Genomic DNA, 21,819 nt, shown 5'->3' on the forward strand with positions numbered 1-21,819 from the left:
ACCTGTCATAGCCTCATTTCTATCAGTCGCTGGCATGTTATTTGTGTCTTCCACTGTGAAGACCGACCCAAAAAACCTGTTCAGTTCCTCAGCCATTTCCTCATCTCCCATTATTAAAACTCCCTTCTCATCCTCAGTGAGACATTAACAATGAAGTTACTGTGAAAGCCACTAGTCGCCACATTCCGGCACCTGTTCGGGTACATAGAGGGAGAATTCAGAATGTCGAAATTACCTAACAAGCACGTCTATTGTGACTTGTGGGAGGAAACCGGAGCACCCGGAGGAAACCCACACAGACACGGAAAGAACGTGCAGACTCCACACAGACAGTGACCCAAGCCGGGAATCGAACCTGGGACCTTGGAGCTGTGAAGCACCAGTGTTAACCACTGTGCCACTGTGCTGCCCACGGTAATACCTTACTTGCTATCTTAGAACATTGAACATTGAACAGTACAGCACAGTACAGGCCCTTCGACCCACGATGTTGTGCCGACCATTTATTCTGATCTAAGATATGGAACATTTTTTCTCCCACTTGCTGCCTCACGGCACCGAGGACCCGGGTTCGATCCCAGCCCCGGGTCACCGTCCGTGTGGCATTTGCACATTCTCCTTGTGCCTGGATGGTCCCCCCACAACCTAAAGATGTGCAAGGTAGGTGGATTGGCCACGATAAATTGCCCCTCAATTGGAAAATAAAGAATTGGGTACTCTAAATTTTTTTTTAATCCCACATAAATAATGGGAAAACAACCAACCTCAGCTCTCAATCCACTATTCACTCCCACTCACACTCAGAAATACTTCCTTTCCAGGGATGTTCTTTGAGAAAGAGAGACCTCTTGACACTGCTTCAAAGACAAGATCTGACTCCTGTCAGACCCATGCAGAAATTCTGGCTGTATTTCCTCAGCAGCTGTTTCAGCTGGTTTGTTTACCTTTCCAACCACACTACTCTCTGCGTGAAAAATGTACGTCACACATCTCTCTTAAACTTGCTCCCTTTCACCTTGAACTTGTGCCCCCTTGTAATTGACATTTCCACCCTTGGAAAAGTCCCTAATTTCTGTGGAGCCGCGTGTCGGCTCTGTCACGATCTGTCCAGCCAGAGTGACGGAATCCACACCCACTCATTTCTTTCTTGAAAAATCTCAATATCTGGAGAGCAAACTGTGCCGTGGATCTGGAGACATACACAACGGGGTTCAGACTGAACCTGGCATGTTGCCAAATTCTGGCCATATTGCGGCCAGGGTGTATCGGTCAGCTGTGGTCAGCTGTGCCTCAGTGGACCAGGTGACTGCTGTGGGAAGGAGGGGGCAGAGAATCTCAGAGTGGCCCAGGCCACAGGTGGGTAATATAGAGCTGGTCCATATACAGACAGGCCTTTGGCCCAGCTGGTTCATGCCGCCCTGTGCAGCGAGTCAGCAGAAAGTGTCGGGGGGCTCCCAGAGCACCCCCTACACCCTGATGTCGTGTCCCTCGATCAGGCATTGAGTGAGGGCCCACTCTCAGGACGTGGCCATGTGGGTTTTGCTGTCATGCATCCAGATGTCGACAGGCCAGCCCGCTGTGGGTTCTGACCAATGGAATCAGGCCTTGAAGGGGTCATTAATTAACCATTTATGGGACTGAATCGATGCCACGGCAGGAATGTTGAATATGAACCTTCTCGTGAATCCTGATTGAGACGGGAATACGATGGGTTTCTGGGATGTGGATATACAGTCAAGAGATTTAATTATATCTCCGTGATTGGCCGCTAACTGCAACCTGAACTTTTCATTTTGTCTGAATTATATTTCAGAAACCAGGTAATGAGGAGGAGGCTGATTTTGTATTTCAAACGGAGGAATCACACTCGGAAACAATGGGTATGTTGCCTTTTCAGCTGCTGATTTCTTATTTATTTTCCTTTGATTCTTGTGTTTTGCCTCATTTTCCTGATAGTTCCAGTCTTTCCCAAGAGGTACAAAAGGGACCAGAGGGGAAACTATTTCACCCAGAGGGTGGTGAGTGTCTGGAACGAGCTGCCAGAGGCAGAGATAGAGGCAGAGATAGTGATAGAGGCAGAGATAGAGGCAGTGATAGAGGCAGTGACAGAGATAGAGGCAGAGATAGAGGCAGAGATAGAGGCAGTGATAGTGATAGAGGCAGAGATAGAGGCAGTGATAGAGGCAGGGATAGAGGCAGAGATAGAGGCAGTGATAGAGGCAGAGATAGAGGCAGTGATAGTGATAGAGGCAGAGTTAGAGGCAGTGACAGTGATAGAGGCAGAGATAGAGGCAGAGATAGAGGCAGTGATAGAGGCAGAGATAGAGGCAGTGATAGTGATAGAGGCAGAGTTAGAGGCAGTGACAGTGATAGAGGCAGAGATAGAGGCAGGGATAGAGGCAGTGATAGAGGCAGTGATAGAGGCAGAGATAGAGGCAGTGATAGTGATAGAGGCAGAGTTAGAGGCAGTGACAGTGATAGAGGCAGAGATAGAGGCAGAGATAGAGGCAGTGATAGAGGCAGAGATAGAGGCAGTGATAGTGATAGAGGCAGTGACAGAGATAGAGGCAGAGATAGAGGCAGAGATAGAGGCAGTGATAGAGGCAGAGATAGAGGCAGTGATAGTGATAGAGGCAGAGTTAGAGGCAGTGACAGTGATAGAGGCAGAGTTAGAGGCAGAGTTAGAGGCAGAGTTAGAGGCAGAGATAGAGGCAGAGATAGAGGCAGAGATAGAGGCAGAGATAGAGGCAGAGATAGAGGCAGAGATAGAGGCAGAGATAGAGGCAGTGATAGAGGCAGAGATAGAGGCAGAGATAGAGGCAGTGACAGAGATAGAGGCAGAGATAGAGGCAGAGATAGAGGCAGTGATAGAGGCAGAGATAGAGACAGTGATAGAGGCAGAGATAGAGGCAGTGATAGAGGCAGAGATAGAGGCAGTGATAGAGGCAGAGATAGAGGCAGTGATAGAGGCAGAGATAGAGGCAGTGATAGAGGCAGTGACAGAGGCAGAGATAGAGGCAGAGATAGAGGCAGAGATAGAGGCAGTGATAGAGGCAGTGACAGAGATAGAGGCAGTGACAGAGATAGAGGCAGAGATAGAGGCAGAGATAGAGGCAGTGATAGAGGCAGAGATAGAGACAGTGATAGAGGCAGAGATAGAGGCAGTGATAGAGGCAGAGATAGAGGCAGTGATAGAGGCAGTGATAGAGGCAGAGATAGAGACAGTGATAGAGGCAGAGATAGAGGCAGAGATAGAGGCAGAGATAGAGGCAGTGATAGAGGCAGTGACAGAGGCAGAGATAGAGGCAGAGATAGAGGCAGAGATAGAGGCAGTGATAGAGGCAGTGACAGAGATAGAGGCAGAGATAGAGGCAGGGATAGAGGCAGAGATAGAGGCAGTGATAGAGGCAGAGATAGAGGCAGTGACAGAGATAGAGGCAGAGATAGAGGCAGAGATAGAGGCAGTGATAGAGGCAGAGATAGAGGCAGTGATAGAGGCAGAGATAGAGGCAGTGACAGAGATAGAGGCAGAGATAGAGGCAGTGACAGAGATAGAGGCAGAGATAGAGGCAGAGATAGAGGCAGTGATAGAGGCAGAGATAGAGGCAGTGACAGAGATAGAGGCAGAGATAGAGGCAGAGATAGAGGCAGTGATAGAGGCAGTGATAGAGGCAGAGATAGAGACAGTGACAGTGATAGAGGCAGTGATAGAGGCAGTGACAGAGGCAGTGACAGAGGCAGTGATAGAGGCAGAGATAGAGACAGTGACAGTGATAGAGGCAGTGATAGAGGCAGTGACAGTGATAGAGGCAGTGATAGAGGCAGTGATAGAGGCAGTGATAGAGGCAGTGACAGAGGCAGTGATAGAGGCAGTGATAGAGGCAGTGATAGAGGCAGAGATAGAGGCAGAGATAGAGGCAGAGATAGAGGCAGAGATAGAGGCAGAGATAGAGGCAGAGATAGAGGCAGAGATAGAGGCAGAGATAGAGGCAGAGATAGAGGCAGTGATAGTGATAGAGGCAGAGATAGAGGCAGAGATAGAGGCAGTGATAGTGATAGAGGCAGTGATAGACAGGTATATGGGCAGGGTGAGGATAGAGGGATATGGACCAAATGCGGACAAGTGGGACTAGCTTAGTGGTAAAAACGGCACGGACAAGCTGGGCCGAACGGCCTGTTTTTATGCTGTAAACATCTATGACTCTGTTTGTTTGCGCAATTCTAGTCCATTTGGACAGAGAGAGTGACCGAACGATATAGCAGAGGAAGCCATTCTGTCCATTATGCCCTGCTCACTGCTGGATTGAGTCTCGCTCACCTGAGACTGCCCCAGGCCCAACTCAACATTCGGCTGCCCCTCAGGATGGGGAGGGAGGGCAGTTCACGGTCAGGGGTGGGTCAGAATTGGGGTCAGGGTGGTGTGAGGGGATGGGGGAGTGATGGGTAACTGTTGGGATCAGGGTGAGGTTGGCAGGTCAATGTTGGGGTCAGGGTAGATCTAGTTTTGGGGTTGGGGTGAGGGCTCAATTTTGGGTCAGGGTGAAGGGTCACTATTGGGTTGGGGTGAGGGGTCAGTGTTGGGGTTAGGGGTGAGGGGTCAGTGTTGGATCAGGAGCTGAGGGTCAGAAGGATACAGAACTGGCTCAGTCACAGAAGGCAGACAGTAGCAGTAGAAGGGTGTGTTTCTGAATAGAAGGTTGTGACTAGTGGTATTCCACAGGGATTGGTGCTGGGGTCTCTGTTGTTTGTGGTGTACATAAACGATTTGGAGGAAAATGTAGCCGATCTGATTAGCAAATTCGCGGATGATACCAAGGTTGGTGGAGTGGCAGATTGTGTTGAGGATTGTCAGAGGATACAGCAGGACATAGATAGGTTGGAGACTTGGGCAGAGAAATGGCAAATGGAGTTTAATCCGGATAAATGTGAGGTAATGCATTTTGGTGGGTCTAACATAGAACTCTTAGGAATATAGAAAGTCAGAGAGATCTGGGCGTGCAGGTCCACAGATCTTTGAAGGTGGCAACACAAGTAGACAAGGTAGTGAAGAAAGCAGACGGAATGCTTGCCTTCATTGGACGGGGCATCGAGTATAAAAACTGGCAAGTCATGGTACAGTTGTATAGAACCTTGGTGAGGCCGCACTTGGAATATTGCGCCCAATTCTGGTCACCACACTACCAGAAGGATGTGGAGGCTTTGGAGAGGGTGCAGAGGAGGTTTACCAGGATGTTGCCGGGTCTGGAGGGTGTTAGCTATGTGGAGAGGCTGAATAGACTCGGACTGTTTCCGTTAGAAAGACAAAGGTTGAGGGGCGACCTGATAGCGGTCTACAAGATTATGAGGTGCATGGATAGAGTGGATGGGCAGGCACTCTTTCCCAGGGTGGAGGGGTCAGTCACCAGGTGGCATAGGTTTAAGGTCCATGGGGCAAAGTTTAGAGGAGATGTGTGAGGCAGGTTGTTACACAGAGGGTGGTGAGTGCCTGGAACGCGTTGCCAGGGGAGGGTGTGGAAACAGATACATTAACGGCGTTCAAAAGGCATCTTGACAAACACATGGATAGGATGGGTATAGAGGGATACGGCACAAGGAAGGGCTGAGGGATTGAGCCAAGGGTGGTATCATAACCGGTACAGGCTTGGAGGGCCGAAGGGCCTGTTCCTGTGCTGTATTGGTCTTTGTTCTTTGTTCAGTGTTTGGTCAGTGGGTGAGGGGTCAGTGTTGGAGTTGGGCCGGGATGGGGTGAGGGGTCAGTGTTGGGTACAGGATGATAATGGGGCAGTATTGGGGTGGTGATGGGGTGAGGGGTCAGTGTTGGGGTTGTGTTGGGATGGGGTGAGGGGTCAGTGTTGGGGTTGTGTTGGGATGGGGTGAGGGGTCAGTGTTGGGGTTGTGTTGGGATGGGGTGAGGGGTCAGTGTTGGGTACAGGATGATAATGGGGCAGTATTGGGGTGGTGATGGGGTGAGGGGTCAGTGTTGGGGTTGTGTTGGGATGGGGTGAGGGGTCAGTGTTGGAGTTGTGTTGGGATGGGGTGAGGGGTCAGTGTTGGGGTTGTGTTGGGATGGGGTGAGGGGTCAGTGTTGGAGTTGTGTTGGGATGGGGTGAGGGGTCAATGTTGGGGTGGTGATGGGGTGAGGGGTCAGTGTTGGGGTTGTGTTGGGATGGGGTGAGGGGTCAGTGTTGGAGTTGTGTTGGGATGGGGTGAGGGGTCAGTGTTGGGGTTGTGTTGGGATGGGGTGAGGGGTCAGTGTTGGGGTTGTGTTGGGATGGGGTGAGGGGTCAGTGTTGGGGTTGGGCCGGGATGGGGTGAGGGGTCAGTGTTGGGGTTGTGTTGGGATGGGGTGAGGGGTCAGTGTTGGGGTTGTGTTGGGATGGGGTGAGGGGTCAGTGTTGGGGTTGTGTTGGGATGGGGTGAGGGGTCAGTGTTGGGGTTGTGTTGGGATGGGGTGATGGGTCAGTGTTAGGTACAGGATGATAATGGGGCAGTATTGGGGTGGTGATGGGGTGAGGGGTCAGTGTTGGAGTTGTGTTGGGATGGGGTGAGGGGTCAGTGTTGGGGTTGGGCCGGGATGGGGTGAGGGGTCAGTGTTGGGGTTGGGCCGGGATGGGGTGAGGGGTCAGTGTCAGAGGTGGGTGCTTTGTATTGTTCTGTTTGACAAAGCAGCCCCGCTTGATTGCTCCCCCTTTCACAAACATACAAACCCTCCACCACCGACGCACAGTGGCAGCCGTGTGTACCATCTACAAGATGCCCTGCAGCAACTCACCAAGGTTCCTTTGACAGCACCTTCCAAACCTACAGCCTCTACCATCTAGAAGGACAAGGGCAGCAGATACCTGGGAACCCCACCACCTGGAGGTTCCCCTCCAAGTCACTCACCATCCTGACTGGGAAATATATCGGCCGTTCCTTCACTGTCGCTGGGGCAACATCCTGGAACTCCCTCCCTAACAGCACAGTGGGTGTACCTACACCTCAGGGACTGCAGTGGTTTAAGAAGGCAGCTCACCCACCATCTTCTGAAGGGCAACTAGGGATGGGCAATAACATGATGTTGGGCATGTTTCCCTGCTGAAACAGTGTGAGTTATTGTACACAATGCAGTGCTCACCAGTGCTGTCCACAATGCAGTGCTCACCAGTGCTGTCCACAATGCAGTGCTCACCAGTGCTGTCCACAATGCAGTGCTCACCAGTGCTGTCCACAATGCAGTGCTCACCAGTGCTGTCCACAATGCAGTGCTCACCAGTGCTGTCCACAATGCAGTGCTCACCAGTGCTGTCCACAATGCAGTGCTCACCAGTGCTGTCCACAATGCAGTGCTCACCAGTGCTGTCCACAATGCAGCGCTCACCAGTGCTGTCCACAATGCAGTGCTCACCAGTGCTGTCCACAATGCAGTGCTCACCAGTGCTGTCCACAATGCAGTGCTCACCAGTGCTGTCCACAATGCAGCGCTCACCAGTGCTGTCCACAATGCAGTGCTCACCAGTGCTGTCCACAATGCAGTGGTCACCAGTGCTGTCCACAATGCAGTGCTCACCAGTGCTGTCCACAATGCAGCGCTCACCAGTGCTGTCCACAATGCAGTGCTCACCAGTGCTGTCCACAATGCAGTGCTCACCAGTGCTGTCCACAATGCAGTGCTCACCAGTGCTGTCCACAATGCAGTGCTCACCAGTGCTGTCCACAATGCAGTGCTCACCAGTGCTGTCCACAATGCAGTGCTCACCAGTGCTGTCCACAATGCAGTGCTCACCAGTGCTGTCCACAATGCAGTGCTCACCAGTGCTGTCCACAATGCAGCGCTCACCAGTGCTGTCCACAATGCAGTGCTCACCAGTGCTGTCCACAATGCAGTGCTCACCAGTGCTGTCCACAATGCAGCGCTCACCAGTGCTGTCCACAATGCAGTGCTCACCAGTGCTGTCCACAATGCAGTGGTCACCAGTGCTGTCCACAATGCAGTGCTCACCAGTGCTGTCCACAATGCAGCGCTCACCAGTGCTGTCCACAATGCAGTGCTCACCAGTGCTGTCCACAATGCAGTGCTCACCAGTGCTGTCCACAATGCAGTGCTCACCAGTGCTGTCCACAATGCAGCGCTCACCAGTGCTGTCCACAATGCAGTGCTCACCAGTGTTTTTTATGGGCGTTGCTGTGCCAGCATTTATTGCCCATCCCTAATTGTCCTTGAGGGGAGTGTTAAGAGTCAACCGCATTTTGTGGGTCTGGAGTCACATGTAGGCCAGACCGGGTAAGGACGGCAGATTTCCCTCCCTAAAGGATATTAGTGAACCCGATGGGTTTTTACACAATCGGCAATAGTTTCATGGCCATCACGAGACTTCCAATTCCAGATTTTTTTAAATTGAATTCAAAATTCACTGTCTGCAGTGGGTGAGATTTGAACCTCGGTCTCCAGAGCAATGAAATTTAACGAAAATCACTTATTGTCACGAGTAGGCTTCAATGAAGTTACTGTGAAAAGCCCCTAGTCGCCACATTCCGGCACCTGTCCGGGGAGGCTGGTACGGGAATTGAACCGTGCTGCTGGCCTGCTTGGTCTGCTTTCAAAGCCAGCGATTTAGCCTGGTGAGCTAAACCAGCCCCAATGCTTTGGGTCTTTGGATTACTGGTCCAGTGATAATACCACTATACCACTGCCTCCCCCTAGTGTTGTGCACAATGCAGTGCTCACCAGTATTATAACAAAGAAAAGTACAGCACAGGAACAGGCCGTTCGGCCCACTAAGCCCGTGCCGACCATGCTGCCAGTCTAAACTAAAATCTTCTACACTTCCTGGGTCCGTATCCCTCTATTCCCATCCTATTCATGTATTTGTCAAGATGCCCCTTAAATGTCACTATCGTCCCTGCTTCCACCACCTCCTCCGGCAGCGAGTTCCAGGCACCCACTACCCTCTGTGTAAAAAACTTGCCTCATACATCTCCTCTAAACCTTGCCCCTCGCACCTTAAACCTATGCCCCTTAGTAATTGACCCCTCTACCCTGGGAAAAAGTCTCTGACTATCCACTCTGTCTATGCCCCTCATAATTTTGTGGACCTCTATCAGGTCACCCCTCAACTTCCCTCATTCCAGTGAGAACAAACCGAGTTTATTCAACCGCTCCTCATAGCTAATGCCCTCCATACCAGGCAGCATCCTGGTAAATCTCTTCTGCACCCTCTCTAAAGCCTCCACATCCTTCTGGTAGTGTGGCGACCAGAATTGAACACTATACTCCAAGTGTGGCCTAACTAAGATTCTATACAGTTGCAACATGACTTGCCAATTCTTATACTCAATACCCCGGCCAATGAAGGCAAGCATGCCGTATGCCTTCTTGACTACCTTCTCCACCTGTGTTGCCCCTTTCAGTGACCTGTGGACCTGTACACCTAGATCTCTCTGACTGTCAATACTCTGGAGGGTTCTACCATTCACTGTATATTCCCTACCTGCATTGGACCTTCCAAAATGTATTACCTCACATTTGTCCGGATTAAACTCCATCTGCCATCTCTCCGCCCAAGTCTCCAAACGATCTAAATCCTGCTGTATCCTCTGACAGTCCCTCATCGCTATCCGCAATTCCACCAACCTTTGTATCGTCTGCAAACTTACTAATCAGACCAGTTACATTTTCCTCAAATCATTTATATATACTATGAACAGCAAAGGTCCCAGCACTGATCCCTGCGGAACACCACTAGTCACAGCCCTCCAATTAGAAAAGCACCCTTCCATTGCTACTGTCTGTCTTCTATGACCTAGCCAGTTCTGTATCCACCTTGCCAGCTCACCCCTGATCCCGTGTGTCTTCACCTTTTGTACCAGTCTGCCATGAGGGACCTTGTCAAAGGCCTTACTGAAGTCCATATAGACAACATCCACTGCCCTACCTGCATCAATCATCTTTGTGACCTCCTCGAAAAACTCTATCAAGTTAGTGAGACACGATCTCCCCTTCACAAAACCATGCTGCCTCTCACTAATACATCCATTTGCTTCCAAATGGGAGTAGATCCTGTCTCGAAGAATTCTCTCCAGTAATTTCCCTACCACTGACGTAAGGCTCACCGGCCTGTAGTTCCCTGGATTATCCTCACTACCCTTCTTAAACAAAGGAACAACATTGGCTATTCTCCAGTCCTCCGGGACATCACCTGAAGACAGTGAGGATCCAAAGATTTCTGTCAAGGCCTCAGCAATTTTCTCTCTAGCCTCCTTCAGTATTCTGGGGTAGATCCCATCAGGCCCTAGGGACTTATCTACCTTAATATTTTTCAAGATGCCCAACACCTCGTCTTTTTGGATCTCAATGTGACCCAGGCTATCTACACACCCTTCTCCAGACTCAACATCCACCAATTCCTTCTCTTTGGTGAATACTGATGCAAAGTATTCATTTAGTACCTCGCCCATTTCCTCTGGCTCCACATATAGATTCCCTCGCCTATCCTTCAGTGGGCCAACCCTTTCCCTGGCTACCCTCTTGCTTTTTATGTCCGTGTAAAAAGCCTTGGGATTTTCCTGAATCCTATTTACCAAGGACTTTTCGTGACCCCTTTTAGCCCTCCTGACTCCATGCTTAAGTTCCTTCCTACATTCCTTATATTCCACACAGGCTTTGTCTGTTCCCAGCCTTCTAGCCCTGACAAATGCGTCCTTTTTCTTTTTGACGCGGCCTACAATATCTCCCGTTATCCAAGGTTCCCGAAATTTGCCGTATTTATCTTTCTTCCGCACAGGAACATGCCGGTCCTGAATTCCTTTCAACTGACATTTGAAAGCCTCTCACATGTCAGATGTTGATTTACCCTCAAACATCCGCCCCCAATCTAGGTTCTACAGTTCCTGCCTAATATTGTTAAAATTAGCCTTCCCCCAATTTAGCACATTCACCCGAGGGCCACTCTTATCCTTGTCCACCAGCACTTTAAAACTTACTGAATTGTGGTCACTGTTCCCGAAATGCTCCCCGACTGAAACCTCTACCACCTGGCCGGGCTCATTCCCCAATACCAGGTCCAGTACAGCCCCTTCCCTAGTTGGACTATCTACATATTGTTTTAAGAAGCCCTCCTGGATGCTCCTTATAAACTCTGCCCCGTCCAGGCCCCTAGCACTAAGTAAGTCCCAGTCAATATTGCGGAAGTTGAAGTCTCCCATCACAACAACCCTGTTGCTTTTACTCCTTTCCAAAATCTGTCTACCTATCTGCTCCTCTATCTCCCGCTGGCTGTTGGGAGGCCTGTAGTAAACCCCCAACATTGTGACTGCACCCTTCTTATTCCTGATCTCTACCCATATAGCCTCACTGCCCTCTGAGGTGTCCTCCCACAGTACAGCTGTGATATTCTCCCTAACCAGTAGTGCATCTCCGCCACCCCTTTTACATCCCCCTCTATCCCACCTGAAACATCTAAATCCTGGAACGTTCAGCTGCTAATCCTGTCCTTCCCTCAACCAGGAGTCTGTAATGGCAACAACATCATAGTTCCAAGTACTAATCCAAGCTCTAAGTTCATCTGCCTTACCCGTTATACTTCTTGCATTAAAACATATGCACTTCAGGCCACCAGACCCGCTGTTTTCAGCAACATCTCCCTGTCTGCTCTTCCTCAGAGCCATGGTGGCCCTATTCCCTAGTTCTCCCTCAATGCTTTCACCTTCTGACCTATTGTTCCGGTACCCACCCCCCTGCCATACTAGTTTAAACCCTCCCGTGTGTCACTAGCAAACCTCGCGGCCAGGATATTTATGCCTCTCCAGTTTAGATGCAACCTGCCCTTCTTATACAGGTCACACCAGCCCCGGAAGAGCTCCCAGTGGTCCAGATAACGGAAACCCTCCCTCCTACACCAGCTGTTTAGCCACGTGTTTAGCTGCTCTATCTTCCTATTTCTAGCCTCACTGGCACGTGGCACAGGGAGTAATCCCGAGATTACAACCCTAGAGGTCCTGTCTTTTAACTTTCTGCCCAGCTCCCTGAACTCCTGCTGCAGGACCTCATGCCCTTTCCTGCCTATGTCGCTAGTACCAATATGTACCACAACCTCTGCCTGTTTGCCCTCCCCCTTCAGGATGCCCGCTACTCGTTTGGAGACATCCTGGACCCTGGCACCAGGGAGGCAACATACCATCCTGGAGTCTCTTTGACGTCCACAGAAGCGCCTATCTGTGCCCCTGACTATCGAGTCCCCTATGACTATTGCTCTTCTGCGCTTTGACCCTCCCTGCTGAACATCAGGGCCAGCCGTGGTGCCACTGTTCTGGCTGCTGCTGTTTTCCCCTGATAGGCTATCCCCCCCCGACAGTATCCAAAGGGGTATACCTGTTAGAGAGTGGGACAACCACAGGGGATTCCTGCACTGACTGCCTGCCCCTTCTGGTGGTCACCCATTTCTCTGCCTGCACCTTGGGTGTGACCACATTTATATAACTGCTATCTATGACGCTTTCCGCCACCTGCGATGCTCCTAAGTGCATCCAATTGCTGCTCCAACCGAACCATGCGGTCTGTGAGGAGCTGCCATTGGTTACACTTGCTGCAGATGTAGTCGACCGGAACGCTGAAATAGTCACAGATCTGCCACATCTCACAGTTGGAGCACTGCACCCCGCTGAATGTACAGCGCTTGGCAGTGGTGTACATAATACCGACCACACCAAGGTTGTATATAATCCAGTGCTCACCAATGTTGTACACAGTACAGAGCACACTGGTGTTGTACACAGTAGTGCTCACCAGTGCTATACACAATACAGTGCTCACATGTTTTACACATAAATACAGTGCTCACCAGTGTTGGACACAATACAGTGCTCACCAATGTTGTCCACAATACAGTGCTCAGCAGTGTTGGACACAATTCAGTGCTCACCAGTGTTGGACACAATACAGTGCTCACCAGTGCTGTCCACAATACAGTGCTCACCAGTGTTGGACACAATACAGTGCTCACCAGTGTTGGACATAATACAGTGCTCACTAGTGCTGTCCACAACACAGTGATCACTAGTGCTCGACACCGTCCAGTGATCACCATTGTTGGACACAATACAGTGCTCACCAGTGTTGGACACAGTACAATGTTCACCAATGCTGGACACAATACAGTGCTCACCAATGTTGGACACAATACAGTGATCACCAGTGTTGGACACAATACAATGCACACCAGTGTTGGACACAGTATAATGTTCACCAGTGATGTCCACAATAGAATGCTCACCAGTGTTGGACACAATTCAGTGCTCACCAGTGTTGGACACAATACAGTGATAACCAGTGTTGGACACAATACAGTGCACACCAGTGTTGGACACAATACAGTGATAACCAGTGTTGGACACAATACAGTGCACACCAGTGTTGGACACAGTACAGTGATAACCAGTGTTGGACACAATACAGTGCACACCAGTGTTGGACACAGTACAATGTTCACCAGTGCTGTCCACAATACAGTGTTCACCATTGTGAGACACAGTGCCGTGCTTGCCAATTTTGGACCCAATACAGTGTTCACCACTATTGGACACAATAAAGTGCCCACGAGTGTTGGACTCAGTCCAGTGCTCATCAGTGCTGGACACAATACAGTGCTCACTAGTGCTGTCCACAATACAGTGCTCACCTGTGTTCGACTTAATACAGTGCTCACCAGTGTTGGACACAATACAGTGCTCACCAGTGTTGGACACGGTCCAGTGCTCACCAGAGTTGGACACAGTCCAGTGCTCACCAGTGTTGTCCACAATACAGTGCTCACCAGTGTTGGGCACAATACAGTCCCCACCAGTGTTGGACACAATACAGTGCTCACCGGTGTTGGGCACAATACAGTGCTCACCAGTGTTGGGCACAATACAGTCCCCACCAGTGTTGGACACAATACAGTGCTCACCGGTGTTGGGCACAATACAGTGCTCACCAGTGTTGGACACAATTTAATGCTCACCAGTGTTGGGCACAGTACAGTGCTCACCAATGTTGGACAGAGTACAGTGCTCACCAGTGTTGGACACAGTACAGTGCTCACCTGTGATGTCCACAATAGTGTCCATCCGTGTTTTCTACAATACAGTGCTCACCAGTGATGTCCACAAAATAGTGCTCACCAACGTAGGACAAAGAACTGTGCTCACCAGTGCTGGACCCAGTACAATGCTCACCAGTGCTGGGCACTATACAGTGCTCACCAGTGCTGTCCACAATACAGTGCTCACCAGTGTTGGACACAATACAGTGCTCACCAATGTTGGACACAATACAGTGCTCACCAGTGCTGTCCACAATACAGTGCTCACCAGTATTGGACACAATACAGTGCTCAACAGTGCTGGACACAATACGGTGCTCACCAGTGTTGAACACAGTACAGTGCTCACCAGTACTGTCCACAATACAGTGCTCACCAGTGTTGGACACGGTCCAGTCCTCACCAGATTTGGACACAGTCCAGTGCTCACCAGTGTTGTCCACAATACAGTGCTCACCAGTGTTGGGCAGAATACAGTGCTCACCAGTCTTGGGCACAATACAGTGCTCACCGGTGTTGGACACAATACAGTGTACACCAGTGTTGGACACAATTTAATGCTCACCAGTGTTGGGCACAGTACAGTGCTCACCAACGTTGGACAGAGTACAGTGCTCACCGGTGTTGGACACAGTACAGTGCTCACCAGTGATGTCCACAATAGTGTCCATCCATGTTTTCCACAATACAGTGCTCACCAGTGATGTCCACAAAATAGTGCTCACCAATGTAGGACAAAGAACTGTGCTCACCAGTGCTGGACCCAGTACAATGATCACCAGTGCTGGGCACAATACAGTGCTCACCAGTGCTGTCCACAATACAGTGCTCACCAGTGTTGGACACAATACAGTGCTCACCAGTGTTGGGCACAATACAGTGCTCACCAGTGCTGTCCACAATACAGTGCTCACCAGTGCTGTCCACAATACAGTGCTCACCAGTATTGGACACAATACAGTGCTCAACAGTGCTGGACACAATACCGTGCTCACCAGTGTTGAACACAGTACAGTGCTCACCAGTGTTGGACATGATACAGTGCTCACCAGTGTTGGATGCAATACAGTGCTCACCAGTTTTGGACGCAATACAGTGCTCACCAGTGTTAGACACAATGCAGTGCTCACCAGTGCTGGCCACAATACAGTGCTCACCAGTGCTGTCCACAATACAGTGCTCACCAGTGCTGTCCACAATACAGTGCTCACCAGTGTTGAACACAGTACAGTGCTCACCAGTGTTGGATACAATACAGTGCTCACCAGTGTTGGACACGATACAGTGCTCACCAGTGTTGGACACAATACAGTGCTCATCAGTGTTGGAGACGATACAGTGCTCACCAGTGCTGTCCACAATGCAGTGCTCACCAGTGTTGGACACAATAGAGTGCTCAGCCGTGTTAGACACGATACAGTGCTCACCAGTGTTAGACACAATGCAGTGCTCACCAGTGCTGGCCACAATACAGTGCTCACCCGTGCTGTCCACAATACAGTGCTCACCAGTGCTGTCCACAATACAGTGCTCACCAGTGTTGGACACGATACAGTGCTCACCAGTGTTGGACACAATACAGTGCTCATCAGTGTTGGAGACGATACAGTGCTCACCAGTGTTGGACACAATACAGTGCTCACCAGTGCTGTCCACAATACAGTGCTCACCAGTGTTGGACACAATACAGTGCTCACCAGTGTTGGACACAATACAGTGCTCACCAGTGCTGTCCACAATACAGTGCTCACCAGTGCTGTCCACAATACAGTGCTCACCAGTATTGGACACAATACAGTGCTCACCAGTGCTGTCCACAATACAATGCTCACCAGTGTTGGACACAAGACAGTGCTCACCAGTTTTGGACACAATACAGTGCTCACCAGTGCTGTCCACAATACAGTGCTCACCAGTGCTGTCCACAATACAGTGCTCACCAGTGCTGTCCACAATACAGTGATCACCAGTGGTGGACACAATACAGTGCTCAACAGTGTTGGACACAATACGGTGCTCACAAGTGTTGAACACAGTACAGTGCTCACCAGTGTTGGATCCAATACAGTGCTCACCAGTGTTGGACACGATACAGTGCTCACCAGTGTTGGACACAATACAGTGCTCATCAGTGTTGGAGACGATACAGTGCTCACCAGTGTTGTCCACAATGCAGTGCTCACCAGTGTTGGACACAATAGAGTGCTCACCACTGTTGGACACAATACAGTGCTCACCAATGCTGGACACAATCTGTATAGTACAGAAAAGGTTTACCAGGATATTGCCTGGTGTGGAGGGTATTAGCTATGAGGAGACATTGATTAAACTGGGATTGCTCTCCCTGGAGAGACGGAGGCTGAGGGGCGACCTGATAGAAGTTTATAAAATGATGAGGGGTATAGAGAGGGTGAACAGTTGTAGTCTTTTTCCCAGGGTGGAAATGACATTTACAAGGAGCACAGGTTCAAGGTGAGGGGGGATAGGTTCAGTGGAGATGTGAGGGGGAAGTGTTTTACACAGAGGGTGGTGGTGGCCTGGAATGCGCTGCCAAGTGAGGTGGTTGAGGCAGATACGTTAGCGACCTTTAAGACTTATCTGGATCGGCACATGAACAGACGGGGTATAGAAGGATACAGGCGGTTGGTCTAGATAGGACACATGATTGGCGCAGGCTTGGAGGGCCGAAGGGCCTGTCCCTCTGCTGTATTGTTCTTTGTTATTTGTTCTTATTGCCAAAGTGATTTCTGGTCAGGAACATGGACAAATGAACCTGAGATCTACCCTGTTGGAGACAAAATTGCTTTGATGTGATGTGGAAATGGATAGTCTGGCTGGACACTCTGTCCCATTGGCCCAGAGATGTCACTTTCTTCACAACACGTTGGTCTCCGGGGGTGAGAAGGCGAAGAGCATCAATGGAGAAGGCATTGCCCTAAATGCCTTTAATTTGGAGAGAGCAGTGTCCATGGATACATGGTGTGGGGTTTTTGGGGCTGGACTGAGGGAGAGGATTGCCCTAACTCCTGTCCTTTCATCTGTTGACAGGAACAGAAATTCTGCCAACGTTATGACCAACTGATGGAAGCCTGGGAAAAGAAGATTGAGCGGATTGAGAATAACCCACGGCGACGGGCTAAGGAAAACAAGGTGCGGGAGTATTATGAGCGTCAGTTCCCAGAGATTCGCAAACAGCGAGAGTTCCAGGAACACATCCAAAGGTACAAAATATTCACACCGTAAAAATTCAGAAAGGTTTTTGTGTTTGAATGTAGGAATTTCAGAGATATCGAAAATGCTGGAAAATCTCAGCAGGTCTGGCAGGATCTGTAGGGAGAGGAAAGAGCTAACGTTTCGAGTCCGATGACTCTTTGTCAAAGCTAAAGACAGAGAAAGTGGGAGATATTTATACTGTAGCGTGACGGAATGAAAGACGGGTCATAGCCACAGAAACCAAGGGAACAGAGTGCTAACAGACACAGAAACCAAGGGAACAGAGTGCTAACAGACACAGAAACCAAGGGAACAGAGTGCTAACAGACACAGAAACCAAGGGAACAGAGTGCTAATAGACACAGAAACCAAGGGAACAGAGTGCTAACAGACACAGAAACCAAGGGAACAGCGTGCTAATGGCCACAGAAACTAAGGGAACAGCGTGCTAATGGCCACAGAAACTAAGGGAACAGCGTGCTAATAGACACAGAAACCAAGGGAACAGAGTGCTAATAGCCACAGAAACCAAGGGAACAGAGTGCTAATAGACACAGAAACCAAGGGAACAGAGTGCTAACAGACACAGAAACCAAGGGAACAGAGTGCTAACAGACACAGAAACCAAGGGAACAGCGTGCTAATGGCCACAGAAACTAAGGGAACAGCGTGCTAATAGACACAGAAACCAAGGGAACAGAGTGCTAATAGCCACAGAAACCAAGGGTACAGAGTGCTAATAGACACAGAAACCAAGGGAACAGAGTGCTAATAGCCACAGAAACCAAGGGAACAGAGTGCTAATGGCTACAGAAACCAAGGGAACAGCGTGCTAATGGCCACAGAAACCAAGGGTACAGAGTGCTAATAGACACAGAAACCAAGGGAACAGAGTGCTAATGGCTACAGGAACCAAGGGAACAGAGTGCTAATAGCCACAGAAACCAAGGGAACAGAGTGCTAACAGACAGAGAAACCCAGGGAAGCCGGGTGCTAATGGCCGTCCCCAGAGAGAACAAAAGGTGTGAAAGGCCGAACAGCAGAGAAACTGAAATCAGAGGGTAAACTGTCCAGATGTAGATGTGGGCGGAAGGGGGACATGGGTGGGAGAGAGGTAAAATGAGAATAAGGGGGAAGGGGGGATAAGATAGAGGGACACAGTGGGGGGAAATATATATATAAAGAAAGACAGGAAAGAAATAAAATGTAAAAGACAGTGGCTGGATTCTCCGATTCTCAGGCTATGTCCTGACGCCGGCGTGGGAACGGTGATGTTTTACGACCGAAGGTTTGACGTAAAACGGCCACCGATCCTCTGTTTTGCTGGGGGCTAGCAAGTTGGCAGCACAGAGTACCCAGCTCTAGCTGCTGATACGGCCGGAGAATTACCGTGTAACATGGCGCCAGTCGCATGCAGACCCGGCCCTCAGGATGGTTCCCCTACTTTGGCCGGCTCGTGAGCCCCAGGACCAACCCCCAACAATGCCCCCAGCCCATGGCAAAGTCCTCCCTCCCCCGACTGTGGCTGTGCTGGGCTGAGTCTGCAGCCGCTCGGCCGAGTTACCGACGGGTGAGTCCTTGAGAGACCCACGCCGTCAGGAACTCGGCAGGTCGGGGGTGGAGCATTGGGGGGGGGGTGAGCCTTAGGCAACGTCTTTAGGCCACGAGACAGCGTGTGGCGTACTCCGAGAGTTCAGCGCTTTGGAGGCAGCACAGCTTTGCGAAAGGGCCGCCGTCCCCGATTTCAGCGGAAACAGGGATTCTCTGGCCAATCGCCGAATGCGATTTCAGCGACCGGAGAATCCGGCCCAATTAAAATGAAATGGGATGAAAACAAATGGGTCGAGGTGGGGTAGAGCTGACCATCTGAAGTTGTTGAATTCGATGTTCAGGCCGGAAGGCTGTAGCTGCCTAACCGGAAGATGAGATGTTGTTCCTCCAGTTTGCGTTGAGCTTCACTGGAACATTGCAGCAGGCCAAGGACAGACATGTGGGCATGGGAGCCGGGTCTTGTGTTCAAATGGCAAGCAACAGGAAGGTCAGGGTCCTGAATGCGCACAGACTGAAGATGCTCAGCAAAGCGATCACCCAGTCTGTGTTTGGTCTCTCTGATATAGAGGAGACCACATTGGGAGCAGCGAATGCAGTAGACCAAATTGGAAGAGGTGCAAGTGAAACACTGCTTACCCTGGGATGAGTATTTTGGGCCTGGGATGTTAAGCATAGAATAGGTAAAGGGGCAGATGTTACACCTTCTGCGATTGCATGGGAAGGTGCCATGGGTGATGGGAGAGGTACTGGGTATGGTGGAGGAGTGGACTAGATTGTCTCGGAGGGAACGGTCTCTGCGGAATGCTGACAGAGGGAGTGAAGGGAAGATGTGTTTGGTGGTGGCATCACGCGGGAGTTGGAGAAAATGGCGGAGGATTATGCTTTGCATACGGAGGCTGGTGGGACGAAATGTGAGAACAAGGGGGACTCTATCCTTGTTCTGGGAGGGAGTGGGGGGTAGTGGCACGGGAGATGGACCGCACACTGTTGAGGGCCCTGTCAACAGCTGTAGGTGGAAAATCACGGTTGAGGAAGAAGGAACACATTTTTGAAGCAGCATTTTGGAAAGTGGCATCGCCGGAACAAATGTGACGGAGGCGAAGGAGCCGAGAGAAAGGGATGGAGTCCTTACAGGGTGTAGGGTGTGAAGGGCTGTAGTCCAGATAGCTGTGGGAGTCAGTGGGCTTGTAGTGGATATTAGTGGATAGTCTATTGCCGGAAACTGAGACAGAAAGATCGAGGAAGGGAAGGGAAGTGTCTGAGATGGACCAGGTGAAAGTGATGGAGGGGTGGGAACTGGAAGTGAAGTTGATGAATTTTTCCTGGTCTGGGCGAGAGCATGAAGCAGCACCAAAATAGTCATCAATGTACCGGTAAAGGAGTTGTGGGAGAGGCCCGGATAGGCCTGGAACAAGGAATGTTCCACAGACCCCATAAAAAGGCAAGCGCAGCTCGGACCCATTGCTACACCTTTAATGTGGAGAAAATGGGATGAGTTAAAGGAGAAGTTGCTGAGAGATAGAACAAGTTCAGGCAGACGGAGGAGAGTGATGGTGGATGGGAATTATCCAGGAAAGAAACAAAGAGCTGTCAGGCCATCCTGGTGTGGGATGGAGGTGTAGAGGGATTGCACGTCCATGCGGTTAAGATGCGGTTAGGGCCCACGGACTGGAAGCTGTCCATATGACGCAGGGCATCAGAGGAATCCCGGATGTATGTGCGGGAGGGAATGGACCACAGGAGTGAGGATGGAGTTGAGATAAGAGGAAATAAGTTTGGTGGGGCAGGAGCATGCTGACACAATGGGCCTGCCGGGACAGTCCTTTTTGTGGATTTTGGGAAGTGGGCTGTCCGGGGTTTGGGGTTTGAGACGGGCTGTCCGGGGTTGGGGGACGGGCTGTCCGGGGTTGGGGGGGTTGGGAGACGGGCTGTCCGGGGTTTGGGGTTGGGAGACGGGCTGTCCGGGGTTGGGGGTTGGGGGACGGGCTGTCCGGGGTTGGGAGACGGGCTGTCCGGGGTTGGGAGACGGGCTGTCCGGGGTTGGGGGTTGGGGGACGGGCTGTCCGGGGTTGGGGGTTGGGGGACGGGCTGTCCGGGGTTTGGGGTTGGGAGACAGGCTGTCCGGGGTTGGGGGACGGGCTGTCCGGGGTTGGGAGACGGGCTGTCCGGGGTTGGGGGTTGGGGGACGGGCTGTCCGGGGTTGGGAGACGGGCTGTCCGGGGTTGGGAGACGGGCTGTCCGGGGTTGGGGGTTGGGGGACGGGCTGTCCGGGGTTGGGGGTTGGGGGACGGGCTGTCCGGGGTTTGGGGTAGGGAGACGGGCTGTCCGGGGTTGGGGACGGGCTGTCCGGGGTTGGGAGACGGGCTGTCCGGGGTTGGGGGTTGGGGGACGGGCTGTCCGGGGTTGGGGGACGGGCTGTCCGGGGTTGGGGGACGGGCTGTCCGGGGTTTGGGGTTGGGGGACGGGCTGTCCGGGGTTGGGGGACGGGCTCTCCGGGTTTGGGAGACGGGCTGTCCGGGTTTGGGAGACGGGCTGTCCGGGGTTTGGAGACGGGCTGTCCGGGGTTTGGGGTTGGGGACGGGCTGTCCGGGGTTGGGGGACGGGCTCTCCGGGGTTGGGAGACGGGCTGTTCGGGGTTGGGGGTTGGGAGACGGGCTGTCCGGGGTTGGGAGACGGGCTGTCCGGGGTTGGGGGTTGGGAGACGGGCTGTCCGGGGTTGGGGGTTGGGGGACGGGCTGTCCGGGGTTGGGGGTTGGGAGACGGGCTGTCCGGGGTTGGGGGACGGGCCGTCCGGGGTTGGGAGGCGGGCTGTCCGGGGTTGGGAGACGGGCTGTCCGGGGTTGGGGGGTTGGGAGACGGGCTGTCCGGGGTTGGGGGACGGGCTGTCCGGGGTTGGGAGACGGGCTGTCCGGGGTTGGGGGTTGGGAGACGGGCTGTCCGGGGTTGGGAGACGGGCTGTCCGGGGTTGGGGGTTGGGAGACGGGCTCTCCGGGGT

At 51.6% G+C, this 21,819-nt stretch overlaps 1 protein-coding gene across 1 annotated transcript in view; it reads left to right on the forward strand.

The window, feature by feature from the left end:
• LOC119977119 (nuclear receptor corepressor 2-like) overlaps positions 1-21,819 on the forward strand; it is a 132,841-nt gene that overhangs the window by 97,696 nt on the left and 13,326 nt on the right. The window contains exons 8-9 of the mRNA XM_038817738.1: positions 1,814-1,880; positions 17,109-17,281. Of these exons, the coding sequence (XP_038673666.1) occupies positions 1,814-1,880; positions 17,109-17,281 (240 nt within the window). The remainder of the gene's footprint in view (positions 1-1,813; positions 1,881-17,108; positions 17,282-21,819) is intronic.

Source organism: Scyliorhinus canicula, chromosome 1 (assembly GCF_902713615.1).
Source record: "Scyliorhinus canicula chromosome 1, sScyCan1.1, whole genome shotgun sequence".
Lineage (NCBI taxonomy): Eukaryota > Metazoa > Chordata > Chondrichthyes > Carcharhiniformes > Scyliorhinidae > Scyliorhinus > Scyliorhinus canicula.